Source organism: Nycticebus coucang, chromosome 7 (genome assembly GCF_027406575.1).
Source record: "Nycticebus coucang isolate mNycCou1 chromosome 7, mNycCou1.pri, whole genome shotgun sequence".
NCBI classification, from domain to species: domain Eukaryota; kingdom Metazoa; phylum Chordata; class Mammalia; order Primates; family Lorisidae; genus Nycticebus; species Nycticebus coucang.
Window position 1 is genome coordinate 111,994,822 of NC_069786.1, and position 17,153 is coordinate 112,011,974.

The 17,153-nt window shown below is 42.0% G+C and overlaps 1 protein-coding gene across 2 annotated transcripts in view; it reads right to left on the reverse strand.

Moving 5' to 3' along the window:
- Positions 1 to 17,153, reverse strand: part of BARD1 (BRCA1 associated RING domain 1) — a 106,338-nt gene that overhangs the window by 58,559 nt on the left and 30,626 nt on the right. For both annotated transcript variants that reach the window (XM_053598116.1, XM_053598115.1), the window contains exon 4: positions 539 to 1,485. In XM_053598116.1, the coding sequence (XP_053454091.1) occupies positions 539 to 1,485 (947 nt within the window). The remainder of the gene's footprint in view (positions 1 to 538; positions 1,486 to 17,153) is intronic.

Here is a 17,153-nt window from a genome sequence, read left to right on the forward strand (position 1 = left end):
AAAGCACGGGAAAAATGGGTCAGAAAAATGAAAAAAGAACAAAAAACAAACAAAAGCAAAAGTAGTTGGCATACAAGAAGCTGAAATATTCCAACAGTGCTTTTCTCCTACAACAGCAGTTCTCAACCTGTGGGTCGCAACCCCTTAATAACAATGAAAATACATCCTGCATATCAAATATTTACATTACGATTCGTAACAGTAGGAAAATTACAGTTACGAAGTAGCAACGAAAATAATTTTACGGCTGGGGATCACCACAACATGAGGAACTGTATTAAAGGGTCACGGCCTTAGGAGGCATTAGGAAGGTTGAGAACCACTGTCCTACAAGATCATGCTTCCCAGATGCAGCAGCCACTCCTCTGAGATGGAGAAATAGTCCCTGCGAATTTGGCTTCTCTGCTTAAGAGGGAGTATCATATCTGTGGTCAATTAACTATCCCAGTAATCTTACACCCTTTTTCACAAACCCCAAAGAAACGGCTTTATAGCTGTACTCACATTCCGAGACTGTATTTCAGAAGAAGCATCTTACCTTAATAGAAGCAAGATGGAGCAAAGTCTCTCCCCGGTGATTCCTCTTCCCAGACACGAGGCTACTTGCCGAGGGACTACACATCATTCTTCTGTAACTTGAATTATTCAGTGTAGAGGGAGGGGTACCTGGTGAAAGGCTGATGATGGATTCATCTAATAGAGGCCTGCTTTTCCCCGACAGTGTATCATCAACTTTAAGTTTGCTTAACGGTGGTGAAGAGCAGTTAGGCAATGGTGTATTTTCTGAGAGCGCTGTTTGCTTAACAAATTCTCCACCGGTGTTCACAACACTGCTTCTGCGCCTCTTAGAAATGGGATGGGAAAGTCTGCTGCTGCACCCACGTTTTCCATTATGACTTAATGGCAAAGATTCCTTAGACTTAAGATGATTTTCACAGTCCTTCTCCTCAAGAGTCCCTGCTTTATTCCTGCTCTCAGTGTCCGGAGATTCTATTTGCTCAGCCAATAGTAAAGAGACTCCAGTTAAACTTCCAGGACATTCAGACTCCATCAAGGAGCCACTTGCTGGTAAGTCTATTTCACCATTTTTCTGATGATTAGCCACAACAGATGGTTGCTTACAGATGGATACCAGCTTTTCCTTAAATTCCTCTTTGGAGTCAAGTTCACTATCTTCTTTTTCTGCCTCTAATTTCCATTTCTGATTGATTTCAGCTAAAGTTTTCTCTTTTAACTTTTTTCCAGATCGTTTAGAAGTCTTTTTAGCCCTCTCAGAAACCTCTACAGGACTTGTGGAAACAAACGCGTACGTGGAGGCTTGTGCAGCATCTGCGTCTTTCAGCGCTGGAGACTGGGTTTGCACCGAAACTTTACGCATAACATATCTGACCTTCTTACTTCGAGGACTAAACCACATTTTTATTGAATTCTTCTTACTTTCTGCATCATTAAATAATCTTGTCCTAGACGTATCTTCTTTCGAATCTGATAGAGAAAAGAAAAAGAAATCTGTTACATCCATTTAATCGCTCCCTTTTTAAGCTCCCAGTGAATTTTGTGTATAGTTCTCCACAGTGAATGACCTTTTTTGTTTTTTTTTGTAGAGACAGAGTCTCACTTTATGGCCCTCGGTAGAGTGCTGTGGCATCACACAGCTCACAGCAACCTCCAACTCCTGGGCTTAAGCGATTCTCTTGCCTCAGCCTCCCGAATAGCTGGGACTACAGGCGCCCGCCACAACGCCCGGCTAAGTGAATGACCTTTTATGTGTCCTTCTTTCCCAGCTCCATCAGTATGGACTCTGACAGTGGACCTCTGTCAACAAATATTTCGCTCATTCAGCAAATATTGACTAAATATGACACTGTGCCAGACACTGGTGTGGAGACTAAAGATACAGCCAAGATCAAAACATGCAACTTCTATTCCAGAGAGTAGACAGAATATGCAAATCAATAAAATACGCGCAACATACAGATAAGCGCTGAGATGGGTGCCAGCTGCCCCGTCGCCCCCATAAGATGGATACCGCCTGCCACTGACGTGCACCAGGGGCTGTGTAGGATAAAAGATGAACGGACAAAAAGATGAGCCTACCATAACTCTGAAATGATGACAGGCACCGTTACACTGAGATCAGTGGGGGTTGGGCTGGAACAGGACAAGATAAGAACCAATGGGCCAAGTACTGTCATAATGAGAGCTAAGTGCTGTGACAAATCGTTTTATTGATCCATTAGTTACTAGATCTGCATTATGGTACCTTATTGTTATCTAGCTGCCCTTTATGTTACCTAGTGTCTAAACCGCTACATTGCAAGGTCTGCTTCTATAAAGGAGTCATCGTGACCCCATGCTCGCTTTTTCCTTCTTTTGCCAACTTTCTTTTTGCTTCTAACTGCTAACTTTCAGCCCACCTGTTTGGCCCTTTGCCAACTTTCAGACTAGACAAACCCGAACTTCAGACCCCTCAATGCTCTCTTAGTCTGCTTTAGACTTTGCTGAGACAGCCCTGTGGTTAATAAAAGACTCCTGGGCGGCGCCTGTGGCTCAGTCGGTAAGGCGCCGGCCCCATATACCAAGGGTGGCAGGTTCGGACCCGGCCCCGGCCAAACTGCAACCAAAAAAAAATAAAAAATAGCCGGGCGTTGTGGCAGGCGCCTGTAGTCCCAGCTACTCGGGAGGCTGAGGCAAGAGAATCGCTTAAGCCCAGGAGTTGGAGGTTGCTGTGAGCTGTGAGGCCACGGCACTCTACCGAGGGCCATAAAGTGAGACTCTGTCTCTACAAAAAAAATATATATATATAAATAAAATAAAAGACTCCTTTTTGAAATTCTAATTTGAGTCGGTGGTCCTTATCTCGCCCCATAACAGAGCTATGGAGAAAAAAATACACTCAAACAATAAAAAAAAAGAAAAAGGCAGATATGGGAATTAACAATTAATAATTGGTGCTTAATTTTTAAAAAGACATTTGAAAAATGATCAATATAATTCACCATAATTAACCAACTAAAGAGAAACTAGTCAATATTTTCAAAAGATACAGAAAGACATTTCATAAAAATCCAACATCCATTCTTTTTTTTCTTTTTAAGACTCAACAAATCAGGAATAAAAGGGAATTTCCTTAACCTGATGAAGGATATCTACAAAAATTCCTACAGCTAGTATCACGCTTACTGGTATAAAACTGCAACTATCATCTTGTTCCTTTTATCAGAAACAAGATAGAGATGTCTGCTCTCACCACTCCCACATTCAATACCATACTGGAAGTCCTGGCCTGCAAAAGGTAAGAAAAAGGTAAAAAAAGGATAGATTAGAAAGGAAAATACACATAGATAACATGACTAAAATGCATATTCCAAAGAATCTTAAAAACAGATATTCCTGGGCAGCGCCTGTGGAATGAGTAGGGCGCCTGCCCCATATACCGACGGTGGTGGGTTCAAACCCAGCCCCGGCCAAACTGCAACAAAAAAATAGCCGGGCGTTGTGGTGGGTGCCTGTAGTCCCAGCTGCTCAGGAGGCTGAGGCAAGAGAATCACATAAGCCCAAGAGCTGGAAGTTGCTGTGAGCCATGTGACGCCACAGCACTCTACCGAGGGCAGTAAAGTGAGACTCTGTCTCTACAAAAAAAAAAAAAAAAAAAACAGATATTCCTTAAACTAAAAAGTGACTTTAACAAAGTCATACACTACAAGGTCAATATGTCAAATTCAATTTCAAAAGCATTTGTATGTACTAGAAACAAATAAATGCAAAGTAAAACTTTAAAAACTAGTACTATTTATAACAACACTTGAAAAATGTAAAAATACTTAAAATATAAAGCTAATATGTACAAGTTCTGGTCGCTGAAAATTACAAAACACTAATGAATGGAATTTTACACAAATGGGGAGCTTTATCAAGTTCGGGAACTGCAGCACTCAATAATGTTAAAGTGTCAATTCTCTCAAATTGATCTATAGGTATAACATAATCCTAATGCAAATTCCACAGACTTTTTTCTAAAAATCAACAAGCAATTATGAAATTTACATGGAAAAGCAAAGGAACTATAATATTGTAAAAGCAAAATTTAGAACACCCAATACAATACTAAAAACAACAAAGCTGGCCGGGCGCAGGGGCTCACATCTGTAATCCTAGCACTCTGGAAGGCCGAGGTGGGTGGATTGCCTGAGCTCAGAGGTTCAGGACCAGCCAGAGCAAAAGTGAGACCCCTTCTCTAAAAATAGCTGGGCATTGTGATGGGTGCCTGTAATCCTAGCTACTTAGGAGGCTGAGGCAAGAAAATTGCTTGAGCCCAAGAGTCTGAGGTTGCTATGAACTATGACTCCATGGCACTCTACTGGAGGCAACAAAGTGAGACTCTGTCTCAAAAAAAAAAAAAAAAAAGAACAACAAAGTTAGAGGAGTTATACTATTTGATTTTAAGATTTGTTTCAGACAAAAGAAATCTAAGAGATTAAAGAAAATAGCCACAGCCCTTTAGGTACCATCTAATAGAACCTCAAGCTGTGTAAACCTCAAGCTGCAAAAACCAATGAGAATGAATGAATGACTACATATTTAAACATAATCTCTTGAACAAAAGAAGCCAGATACAAAAGAGCATATATTATACATTTTCATTTGCATCAAATATAAAAACAGCCAAAATGAATTTAACGTGCCAAGTCAGAGAGCAGTTAGTTATTCCTATGGAGAAAGAAGTGGCTGTGGGAGGGGCCCCGAGAGAGGCTTCTAGAGTCATGTTTTGTTCTGAGTGAGTTCAGTTTGGGAAAGCTCATCAAACTACACACCTAGGATTGTATATCACGCTTTTTAAAAAGTATTGAAAAATACAGATTTATTGATGGAAGTGGAAGACATTATTCTTAGAAAGCATCACAAGAATGGAGAAGCATGAATCCTATATACTCAATTTTGATATGAGGACAATTAATGACAATTAAGGTTATGGGGGGGAAGCAGAAAGAGGGACGGAGGGAGGGGGGTGGGGCCTTGGTGTGTGTCACACTTTATGGGAGCAAGACATGATTGCAAGAGGGACTTTACCTAACAATTGCAATCAGTGTAACCTGGCTTATTGTACCCTCAATGAATCCCCAACAATAAAAAAGAAAAAAAAAAAGAAAGAAAAATACAGATTTATAATCAAGAATTAAAATACAAAGATTCAGTAGAGTTTAAAAAAAGAAAAAAAATGTCTCCAAGTAGACAAAACATCGCACTTTTTGGGTGATACTCTTCTCTACAATCACCTATTTTAGCCAACGTCATCAAGGAAGGCATTGAGCTAAAAGACAAAAAAGAACAGCAACATTGGGCGGCGTCTGTGGCTCAGTTGGCAAGGCACCAGCCCCATATACCGAGGGTGGCGGGTTCAAACCCGACCCCGGCTAAACTGCAACCAAAAAATAGCTGGGCGTTGTGGCGGGCACCTGTAGTCCCAGCTACTCGGGAGGCTGAGGCAAGAGAATCGCTTAAGCCCAGGAGTTGGAGGTTGCTGTGAGCTGTGTGATGCCATGGCACTCTACCGAGGGCCATAAAGTGAGACTCTATCTCTACAAAAAAAAAAAAAGAAAAAGCAACATGATCTCCATCAGACCCAGAAGGAAGGGAATGAATGTTTGTATTTTAGAGTGATCATTCCGGCTCCCACGTGGAAGAGGAACTTGAAGAGGGGACAAACTGACCAATTACACAGCTATCACCCAGGAGGAAAGACCTCACTGGCTATGACTGGTGTCACAGCAATATAAACGGAAACGGCATCAGATACACAGTCTGAAAGATCACAAATTAACCTGAGCAGGAGGCAGTGAGGAAACAATAAAATGGTCAATGGCCCAACAGCAGAAGAGTCAGTCCTCAGTATCCTTGGGGCACTGGTTCCAGGATACCCTCACCCTCCTTGGGCACCAAAACCCCTGCATACTCAAGTCTCACAGTCAGCCCTGTAACAGCTGTATCTACACAAGGTTGGCCCTTCATATACTTGGATTTCCCGTCCCATGAATGTCATATTTTCTATTCACTTTGGTTGAAAAAAAAATCTGCATAGAAGGACATGCACAGTTCAAACCCATGTTATTCAAAAATTGACTATATTTACATATATATATATATTTTTTTTTTTTTTTTAGAGACAGAGTCTCACTATATCACCTCAGTAGAGTGTCATAACGTCACAGTTCACAGCAAACTCAAACTCTTGGGCTTAAACGATTCTCTTGCCTCAGCTTCCCAAGCAGCTGGGACTACAGGTGCCCGCCACAATGCCCGGCTATTTTCTGGTTGCAGTTGTCATTGTTGTATGGCAGGGCTAGGCTGGGTTTGAACCTGCCAGCCCCAGTGTATGTTGCTGGCACCCTGGCCACTGAACTGCAGGCACTGAACCAGACTCTAATATATTTAAAAGCTAAAGAACTGAAGGAGGGCCAGTATACCTGGCTTGCAGAGACCAAGGAAGAAAGTGATACAGGAGATTTTTTTTTTTATTTCAAAAAATGTGGGGATAGGGGCAGCGCCTGTGGCTCAGTGAGCAGGGCGCCGGCCCCATATGCCGAGGGTGGCGGGTTCAGACCCAGCCCCAGCCAAACTGCAACAGAAAAATAGCCGGGCGTTGTGGCGGGCGCCTGTAGTCCCAGCTGCTCAGGAGGCTGAGGCAAGAGAATCGCGTAAGCCCAAGAGTTAGAGGTTGCTGTGAGCCGTGTGACGCCACGGCACTCTATCCGAGGGCGGTACAGTGAGACTCTGTCTCTACAAAAAAAAAATAAAAAAAATGTGGGGATAAATTTCAAAAAATTTGTTACATGGATAAACTATACACATACAGGACTGAATCAGTGAGGGCTTTTAATGTGCTCACCACCAGAATAGTGTACACTGTACTCAATAAAGGTAGACTTTTAAAGATGAGAATTTTAAGACTAGGCAATAGACGATACAAGGTGTCTTACTGGGATACTTAAACTGTTCAGGCTTAAACTAAGACCAACCACTAAGTGTTCTACATAAGTCAGGTGGCATCACTACGTGCTCAGGAAATACTCAGGGAATGAATTTGTGAGGAGCCACTCAGCCTCCCAGGATTGGTATGAAGATTATTTTTAAAAAAGACATTTAGGGCAGCACCTGTGGCTCAAAGGGGTAGGGCGCCAGCCCCATATGCCGGGGGTGGTGGGTTCAAACCCAGCCCCGGCCAAAAACTGCAAAAAAAAAAAGACATCTAAAAAACAAAGTCCTTTTGAACCTTTCTTATCTAACTGAGGACAAAATTCTGGGAGTGAGGCTTTCAGAAATCCCCTCTCAGAGAAGATTTAAGGGCCAGAAAGAAGACCATTCACACCTGCATAAACAAACATTATTACAAACTTTCTCACCTTCCTCTAATTCTCTTAGAAACCTGTGTTCTTTGAAGCCTTTTCTTCCTTCTTCTCCCTCATTAAGTTGCAAGTTACCTTGACCCATTTGAACAGACACATATTTCTAGCTCAGTGCCTATAGCTTAGTGGCTAGAGCGTCAGCCTCATAACACTATAGCTGACAGGTTCAAGCCCAGCCCGGGCCTGCTAAACAACAATGACAACTACAACTGAAAAAAAGAAAAAATAGATGGGCGTTGTGGTGGGCACCTGTAGTCCCAGCTACTTGGGGAGGCTGAGGCAAGAGAATCGCTTAAGTCCAAGAGTTTAAGGTTGCTGCGAGTTGTGACACCTGGGTACTCTACCCAGGGTGACACAATGAGAGTAAAGAATAAACTGGAAAAACAACAACTGGACAAAATTAACAATGATTAACCAATAATTTCATACTGCCTGACACGGATTCCTGCCTTAATTATTTGAGTTGGTTTTTTTTGTTTTGAGACAGAGTCTCACTTTGTTCCCCTGGGTAGAGCGCCATGGTATCATAGCTCACAGCAACCTCAAAGACATCCACCAAAAAGCCCAGCTCATTTTTAGTATTTTTAGTAGAGACCAGGTCTCACTCTTGCTCAGACTGATCTCCAACTCCTGAGCTCAAGCAATCCACCAACCTCAGCTTCCCAGGCATGAGCCATCAAATCCAGCCTTATGTTTTCCCTTTAAGATGTCATGCCTCATTCAAGCAGAAAAGAACTCTGCAGAAAACTTTTTTTACATTACAAAATCAAATAAAAATTTTAATGAAATGGACTTCTAAACACAAGGTAATTTTTAAGAAGGAAACAAGAAGTCACTAGTCCCATCTTATACCTAAGGACTGATAGCATCCACTATATACAAAATAAATACATCTGATGTTATAATTCTAGGATGTTCAACAATATTTTCAAATGATTCTTATACTTGAAAACTTTTTTTTTTTTGGTAGAGACAGAGTTTCACTTTATGGCCCTCGGTAGAGTGCCGTGGCATCACACAGCTCACAGCAACCTCCAACTCCTGGGCTTAAGCGATTCTCTTGCCTCAGCCTCCCGAACAGCTGGGACTACAGGCGCCCGCCACAACGCCCGGCTATTATTTTGTTGCAGTTCGGCCGGGGCCGGGTTTGAACCCGCCACCCTCGGTATATGGGGCAGGTGCCTTACCGACTGAGCCATAGGCACCACCCTATACTTCAAAACTTTTACTGATTTCTTTTTGAGACAAGGTCTTATTCTGTTGCCCAAGCTAGAGTGTAGTGGTACAAAATTAACCATAACCTTTTGAGAACTTTTGATACCTTAAAAGAGACATCTCCTCGTTAGCACGGTGGTGAATAAAAAAAAAAAAGGGGGGGATATATCATAATTTTAATTTCATTTTTCTTGTCATTTGGGGGGATAAATTTCTCCTCAACATTCTGATGTCTTTATTAGTAAAAGTACATTATCAAATATTTTTTACTTCCTTTTAGTCATTTTTTTATTCGCATAAAACACTTTATTATTGGGCGGCGCCTGTGGCTCAGTGAGCAGGGCGCTGGCCCCATATGCCGAGGGTGGCAGGTTCAAACCCAGCCCCGGCCAAACTGCAACAAAAAAATAGCCGGGCGTTGTGGTGGGTGCCTGTAGTCCCAGCTGCTCGGGAGGCTGAGGCAAGAGAATAGCGTAAGCCCAAGAGTTAGAGGTTGCTGTGAGCCGTGTGACGCCAGGGCACTCTACCGAGGGCGGTACAGTGAGACTCTGTCTCTACAAAAAAAAAAAAAAAAAAAACTTTATTATTTTATCTGCTTAAAATTATTAATACAACAAAAAAACTGTGAACTAAGATCTTAATTCTCCAAAGTTAAAAATCATTTTTGCTTGGCCAAGCACAATGGCTCATGCCTGTAATCCTAGTACTGTACGAGGCTAGGGATGAATTGCCTTGAGCTCAGGAGTTTCAGATCAGCCTGAGCAAGTGAGGCTGTACTCTACTAAAAATAGAAAAATTTGCCACACGTTGTGGCCAGCACCTAGAGCCACAGCTACCAAGGAGGTTGAGGCAGGAGGGTCACTTGAACCTAGGACTTTGAGGTTGTTGAGAGCACTGTAGCCTGGGCAGCACAGTGAGACTCTGACTCAAAAAATAAAAAATGACTTCCAGCAGGAGGCGGTGGAGCGGGGGCCATAGCTGCTCTCCTCCAAGTGTGCTGAGGTTGCAGGGCCAGGACCAGCTGCGTAGGGAAGGCCTCTGCATGGGCTCTGGTGCTTCAGGAGGCAGGGGTGTCCCAAGAGAGCAGAGAACAGGTCACAGAGACTGAGAAACTGCACATGGTCTATCGTTTTGACAACATCAGGTCCTCCGGGTTTGCGTCTTGGCTAAAGCTGGCACAGACTGCCCTGACAGTGGTGGCCTTACCACGGGCTTCTACTAGTACTTTCAGCCCACTGTGCGTCAGGAGCAGGACAGCTGGCTTCGCCCTGGCCATGCTGTACCGGATGATCTGTTTCTTCCGGAGCCTGGCAGGCACCCTGTACATGAATGGGTCTCCCACGGCTGCGGGTAGCTCACCTGACCTGCACCTGGCAGCCGGATACATACTGTCCCTTGGCAGATGTGATGCTCCTGAGGGACACTGAGGCATGGCCACAGGATCTGCTGATGCATATCGAACAGTCCAGTGGGAAGCACACCTTCCACCTCGTCCTGTGACAGTATTTCACACAGAGGTCAGGTTTGCTGGACAGGTTCAGGTGAACTACCAGAAGCTGGGCCTCTGGGTAGCTCTGGGCCACCTGGATTTCTGACAGCCAGGCTGAGGGTGTGGGCAAGGCTGAAGAAGTGGACTGAATTCTGGAGTCTGCCAGGGCCCTTAGGAACCTGTCTTCGGGGGTGAAGCAATTTATGAGGCAGATGCTAGTGACCAGGTTTACTCTTCATACACGTTCTTACTGCACTTGTATATGACACTCAGTCAGATAATGGTCAGAAGTTTCTGCTAAAAGCCAGTTCTTAGAGGAAACTTTAACAGAATCATACAGACTGTTCACTACTGTGAAATCGGAAGAGAGAATTGTGGTGGGGGAGGGATGGGATTTGTCAGCGCTCAGCTCTGTCCCAGGGCAGGTTATGGAGAATTTCTGAATCTTTAGTTTTCACAACTGTAAAATGGAAAGTCCTACCTGTTTCACGGGATGGGTGTGCAAATAAAAAATAAATGTCAAATGTGTTATAAGCTCAGCCACCCAGAGCAAGTAAGAAGCATTTGGTCGTGCGGCACCTGTGGCTCAGTGAGTAGGGCACCGGCCCCATATGCCGAGCGTGGCGGGTTCAAACCCAGCCCCCGCCAAACTGCAACAAAAAAAATAGCCAGGTGTTGTGGCGGGCGCCTGTAGTCCCAGCTGCTTGGGAGGCTGAGGCAGGAGAATCTCGTAAGCCCAAGAGTTAGAGGTTGCTGTGAGCCGTGTGACTCAACCCGAGGGCAGTACAGTGAGACTCTGTCTCTACAAAAAAAAAAAAAAAACAGAAGCATTTGGTCAGAGTTTATGATGTAGTAAAGGTTTCTAGGCAGTTCATAGAGAGTTCCAGAGTTCAAGTCCCTGTGCTGGGCCCTGTCCCGCCCCACCAGCAGAAGGAACTGGAATGAAGGGAGGGGCGGGGGGCACTTCATACCCGCAGGAGGCAGGAATGTCATTCAAGGGCTCATTAACACCCTTGATTTTTTTTGTTTGCCACCGGAGGTTGAGGGGCTCTTGTAGTGTAACACTGCCAGATCAAGAGGCTGAGGCCAGAAAAATCAACTGAGCCCAAGAGTTCCAATTTAGGTGGCAGAGCGAGACTTCTGCCTCTAAAAATAAATAAATAAAGCCAAATGTAAGATAATTTGTAAGTATCTCACAAATTAATACCAGTATGTGCAGTGCCCCCATGATTAATAATATATGTTTATATACATGTATCTACAATTTGCAGCAGTGAAGAGGAAGGAAGATGGTAACAAGCACAGGGAGGAGGAGGATGTGAAGCTGGATGTTGGAAGAGGCATGGAAGACCTGGGGGAGACATTAAAGCAGAGATGGAGGTTTCTGGAATGCCCTCGTCCCACCACAGCAGTCCCTGCTCAGCAGTGAAGATGCAGTTCAAGGACCTGCCTTACACCCCGAAGGACTCAGGGCCTGGCCTTTGTGCGTCCAGGTCCTTCCACCAGGTTCTTGTGACCTTGCCCTCACTGGAGTGTGAGCTGAGGGTAAGGGCCACACCTGTCCATCCCTGTGTCCCTGTCCCCTGGCATGTTCTCAGTGTAGTCAGTAAAATGAGTGGCATCATCAGGATTCTACACACAGGCTGACTCATGCAGATGGTGCTCCCTCAGGACCATCTCTCAGAAGTACATGAGAGGGGCTTCAGAAGGATGTGTCAAATAATTATTTAACAAAAACAAAAAGAAAAAATTTCAAACCCTAAAAGGCCCACATTTACTCTCATATATCTATTATAACTTTTTTTTTTAATTTAAGAATGCTGATTAGGCTCAGCACCCATAGCACAGTGGTTACAGCCACATGCACTGACGCTGGCGGGTTCAAGCCCGGCCCAGTCCAGCTAAACAATGATGACAATTACTACAAGAAAATAGCTGGGCATTGTGGTAGGCGCCTGTAGTTCCAGCTACTTGGGAGACTGAGGCAGGAGAATCGCTTAAGCCCAGGAGTTTGAGGTTGCTGTGAACTGTGACGCCACAGCACTCTACCCAGAGCGACACAGTCAGACTCTATCTCAAAATAAAAAAAAGAATGCTGATTAACACAGGGAAAAGATTCAATTCATGGAATTGTGCATGTCAGATTGTGACGTGTTCGTTTCCTTACCATCTATTGGCACTGTCAACAGAATACCGTAAACAAGATCACTTTGTACGTGTAAGCCTGTGATGCTCCCTAGAGACCTGGTTCTCTACCATGAGCTGATATATAGCTACAGATAGGTATAGATATCTACAGACATAGTAATGCTGTGCACAGGTTTGCATGGTTACTGAGCATCTGTAAAAATTATTTTAAAAACACCCATTTATAGCCGGGCGTTGTGGCGGGCGCCTGTAGTCCCAGCTACTCGGGAGGCTGAGGCAAGAGAATCGCTTAAGCCTAGGAGTTGGAGGTTGCTGTGAGCCGTGTGACGCCACGGCACTCTACCGAGGGCCATAAAGTGAGACTCTGTCTCTACAAAAAAAAAAAGAAAACAAACAAAAAAAAAAAACACCCATTTATAATAAAAGTGAGGATGTACTAAGAAAAAAGTCACTTTTGCCAATTCTTCTTTCACCTCATATTTGAATACAAAAATCCTGTCTTAATAAGTATCCCCACCAGGTAAAAGCACCTTAAATAGAAAGAAGAAATGGAAATCAAGGACTTTGAAAAATGAAAAATTAACATTTAACACTGGAAATTTCAGAAATGATCCCTGCCTGGCAAAAGAATTCAGTCAAACTACATTCTACTCCAAAGAGCCATCGTTTCCTGCTGGAGAAATGGAAACATGATGTTGAAAAGGCAGCAGAGCAGTAATTCCAGCTGCAGGCAGGACCATGTATCTAAACATGAGCAGGCTCTCCCACACTCACCCTGTTTATAATCAATATCTAAACATGAACAGACTGTCCTATACACACCCTGTTTATAATCAATACCTAAATAAGAGCACGCTCTCCCACACACACCCTGTTTATAATCAGTATCTAAACATGAGCAGGCTCTCCCACACATACCCTGTTTATAATCCATACCTAAATAAGAGCAGGCTCTCCCACACACACCCTTTTAATAATCACAGCTGAACAGCACCCTGTCCACAAAGTGTTATTAAGACAGGATACTAAAAGTCAAAACAATCTGAATGAGGTATCCATTCACACAGAAACTTTACATCTAAATTCAAGAATGTCCTTTCTTTGCAGTAATAAGTAGATTTCAAAACCAAGTCATTTCTGATACAATCTCACATCTAGAGGAAAGGTCAAAATGAAACGTTAGCAGGATTACTTCTTAAGAAAGACTCAAGATTACAAAGACTTAAAGGTTAATCTTCTGGTAACCTCCCTTTGATTTTTTAAAATTTATTTTAAACACAGATGATGACATTTTCAATTAAAACCAAGTCAAATCCTTCGGATCTCCGTGTTTCTTAAACTAAAAAAAAAAAAAAAATGAAGAATTGGCTTTGAAGGAAAATTAGGCTTACACATAGTATAACAACACACTCGACTGACTAAAAAAAAAACCCCAAAATTTAAAAAGATGTTGAATTTCATACTGAAATGTACATATTTCCTAACTTGTAAGGGAGTAAATGAAGATAATAGTACAGTCATTGGACACTATAATTGATATGTACAAAATGTTACTGCTCACCTAATAATAATAACTTTAGTTAAGATAATTTTCATTATGCTTCTTGGCATTAGTAAGCAAGGACCACAACAGCAAACGTGATAGTAAATTCTGAATTTTATGGAGCAATATCTAAGATAAAACTGTAAAAAGCAAAACAACACTGCTAGTATAACATAAATCCTACTATCACAGCTACAAACAGCTGGTTTTTATGGGTGAATGTTTCTCGGCATGATAAATTATGATATTAATTTCATGAAGAAAAATATTGGTCCTTCCTCTACATAGTTAATTTCTTAATGATAACATTTTAGAGAATTCCATTTTCTGAATTTAAACATCCCAGAGTATACCACAAAATACTGAGGAACAGAGATGCCCATGTACTAAAGAGCAGCTAAGCCAAGTTTTTTCTTAAAATTGAATAATAAACTATAGAAGAGAGAGGCAATTAGAAAATGTGATTTAGCTATCATTAATCTACATCAAAGGATTATAATGATGTACATTGTGTGCCTTTCAAATTATTCTCTATTATAGATTTCACAACAGAAGTTGAGAAATCTCTTTGACAAACTAGTCCCTTATTAAAAATCAAAGGAAAGTACTCTGCTACCATCTGTGCAACATTAACGCCTTCACTGAAGAATGATTATTTTGTAAATTAAGAAGTATTTAGTTCTATTTAGAAAAAAACAAAAAATAACAGCAACACAGCTATTCAAACACTCATCCTCATCTATTATCAAAAAGTCACAGCATATCTGAAACACTATGTAACCATTACAGAAAGACCTGCATCCTTCCCTAAACCAGAAAACGGAAAGGGAGATTGTGATCCTTTAAAAGCATAATCAAAGCATTTTTCTTAATGTCACCAACACCAACATGTTTCACAGAGCCTGACCAGCACCTGCAAGGTCTGATTTAATGTTGAAAGGGTGTAAAAGAAAATAAAAACTTTGAAATTTAAGTCCATTAGAAGAAAGAAGATTATGCTATAAAGAATAAGGTAAAATTTTCTATAAATGGTTGTCAGCAAAATTTGACAGACAATTTCTTCTCTTTAAAGTACACTGAACCAAGAAAAATCTGTTCAAGTATTTAGAAGCTCATTTTAGAAAGTACTACTATAAATCAGGCTTCTTTATCTCCAGCATACCATACACTATGTCCATGATTTGACAATTTCTTCCTAATTACCCACCTTAATTACAGTAATTATATATTTTATAGTAAGTGCAAGTAACAAGGTTCATCTGAAAGATAAATTGTGAGCTATAGAGTTTTTAAAAAGGTAGAGAAAACGTGGGCAATGTTTAACCATTCCACTTAATTCATCATCTTCAACACATGACTGTTTAACAGAATGATAAAATTTTGGGGCTGGGACTTAGAGATCACTTAATCTAATACCCTTATCTTACAAAGAGATCATTTTCCAGTCTTCTCATTCCTAAGAGGATCAACCACCATTTGTCCTCTACTATTGGTTCCTTCCACCCATTATAATTCAATATAACTTTAGTTTTCTAAGTACTGTCTAGATAATAAACTAACACAAAGTACTGCATAAAATAAATTAACTATAAAGGAACAAAGGGAAATGCTCCAGGAAAAAAGAAAAAAAGCTCAAGTGCCTTTCCTGGCCAGTTTGTTTTCGGAAGACTTTGGTAGAAACAGTTGGTGACAATATCACTTACATTGAAGTAGCAAAGCTTTCACCATGGAAATTACAGACGTAGGTAGAAGTTTGCATTTCAGCACAATTATTTCGTAGATTTACCATCATTTTCTATCAAGGCAGCAAAGAAGGATATCAATATTACAAAATCAATTATTTGAACCAAACTTTAAGAATTTGTTTTAAAGTTATTTTAATTAAGTTTAGTCTCCAGGATATAAATTAGTCTCAGCACTGCCAAATTTGCATCCAACTCAATCCAACAAACATAATGAAAACCTACACTTCCGATGAAAATATTTTTCTAGGGCGGCACCTGTGGCTCAGTGGGTAGGGCGCCAGCCCCATATACCAAGGGTGGCGGGTTCAAACCTGGCCCCGGCCGAACTGCAACAAAAAAATAGCCGGGCCTTGTGGCGGGCACCTGTAGTCTCAGCTGCTCAGGAGGCTGAGGCAAGAGAATCGCGTAAGCCCAAGAGTTAGAGGTTGCTGTGAGCCGTGTGACGCCAGGGCACCCTACCTGAGGGCGGTACAGTGAGACTCTGTCTCTACAAAAAAAAAAAAAAAAAGAAAAAAGAAAATATTTTTCTAAATGAAAAAACAATAATTAAGAAATTTAAAATACGGGCGGCGCCTGTGGCTCAGTGGGTAGGGCGCCGGCCCCAAATACTGAGGGTGGCGGGTTCAAACCCGGCCCCAGCCAAACTGCAACAAAAAAATAGCTGAGCAGTCTGGTGGGCGCCCATAGTCCCAGCTACTCAGGAGCCTGAGGCAAGAGAACCGCCTAAGCCCAGGAGTTGGAGGTTGCTGTGAGCTGTGTGATGCCACGGCACTCTACGGAGGGCCATAAAGTGAAACTCCGTCTCTACAAAAAAGAAAAAAAAAAAAAAAATCACTAACTAGAGTAGCATTTCTTTAAGTGGAGTCTACCTTACACTTCTTTCATTGACACTCCACAGTATGCCACAACTGACGACAGTCAACCCATCGAGGGTTAGTCAACCGAAAAGCTAATAACCATAATCTACAAAGAACTCAAGCAAATCAACAAGAAAAGATTAAACCCCATTAAAAACTGGGTAAGAGACACGAACAAAAACTTTTCTCATGAGGACAGATGAATGGCTAACAAACACATGAAAAAATGCTCATCCTCCCTAATCATCGGAGAAATGCAAATCGAAACCTCTCTGAGAGATCACCTAATCCCCATGAGAATGGTCCAATCACAAGGACCCAAAGCAACAGATGTGCTGGCATGGGTAAGGGGAGAAGGGAGCACTCATGCAGTCTTGGTGGGACTGTGAACTAGTACAGCTTCTGCAAAAACAAGTACGGAGATCCCTCAAAGTAGACCTACCATTCGATCCTGCAATCCTATTACTAGGTATCTACCCAAAGGAAAAAAAAGTCATTTTACCATAAGGACATTTGCATCCAAATGTTTATAGCAGCACAATTCATAACTTCAGAGATATGGAAACTACCCAGGTGCCCTTCAACAATGAATGGATTAATAAATTATGATGTATGTATCCCAAGGAATACTATTCAGCCATAAAAAAGATGGAGATTTCATATCTTGTATGAAATCCGTAACAACCTGGATGAACTTGGAGAATATTCTTCTAAAGGAAGTATCACAAGAATGAAAAAGCAGGCTGGGCACCC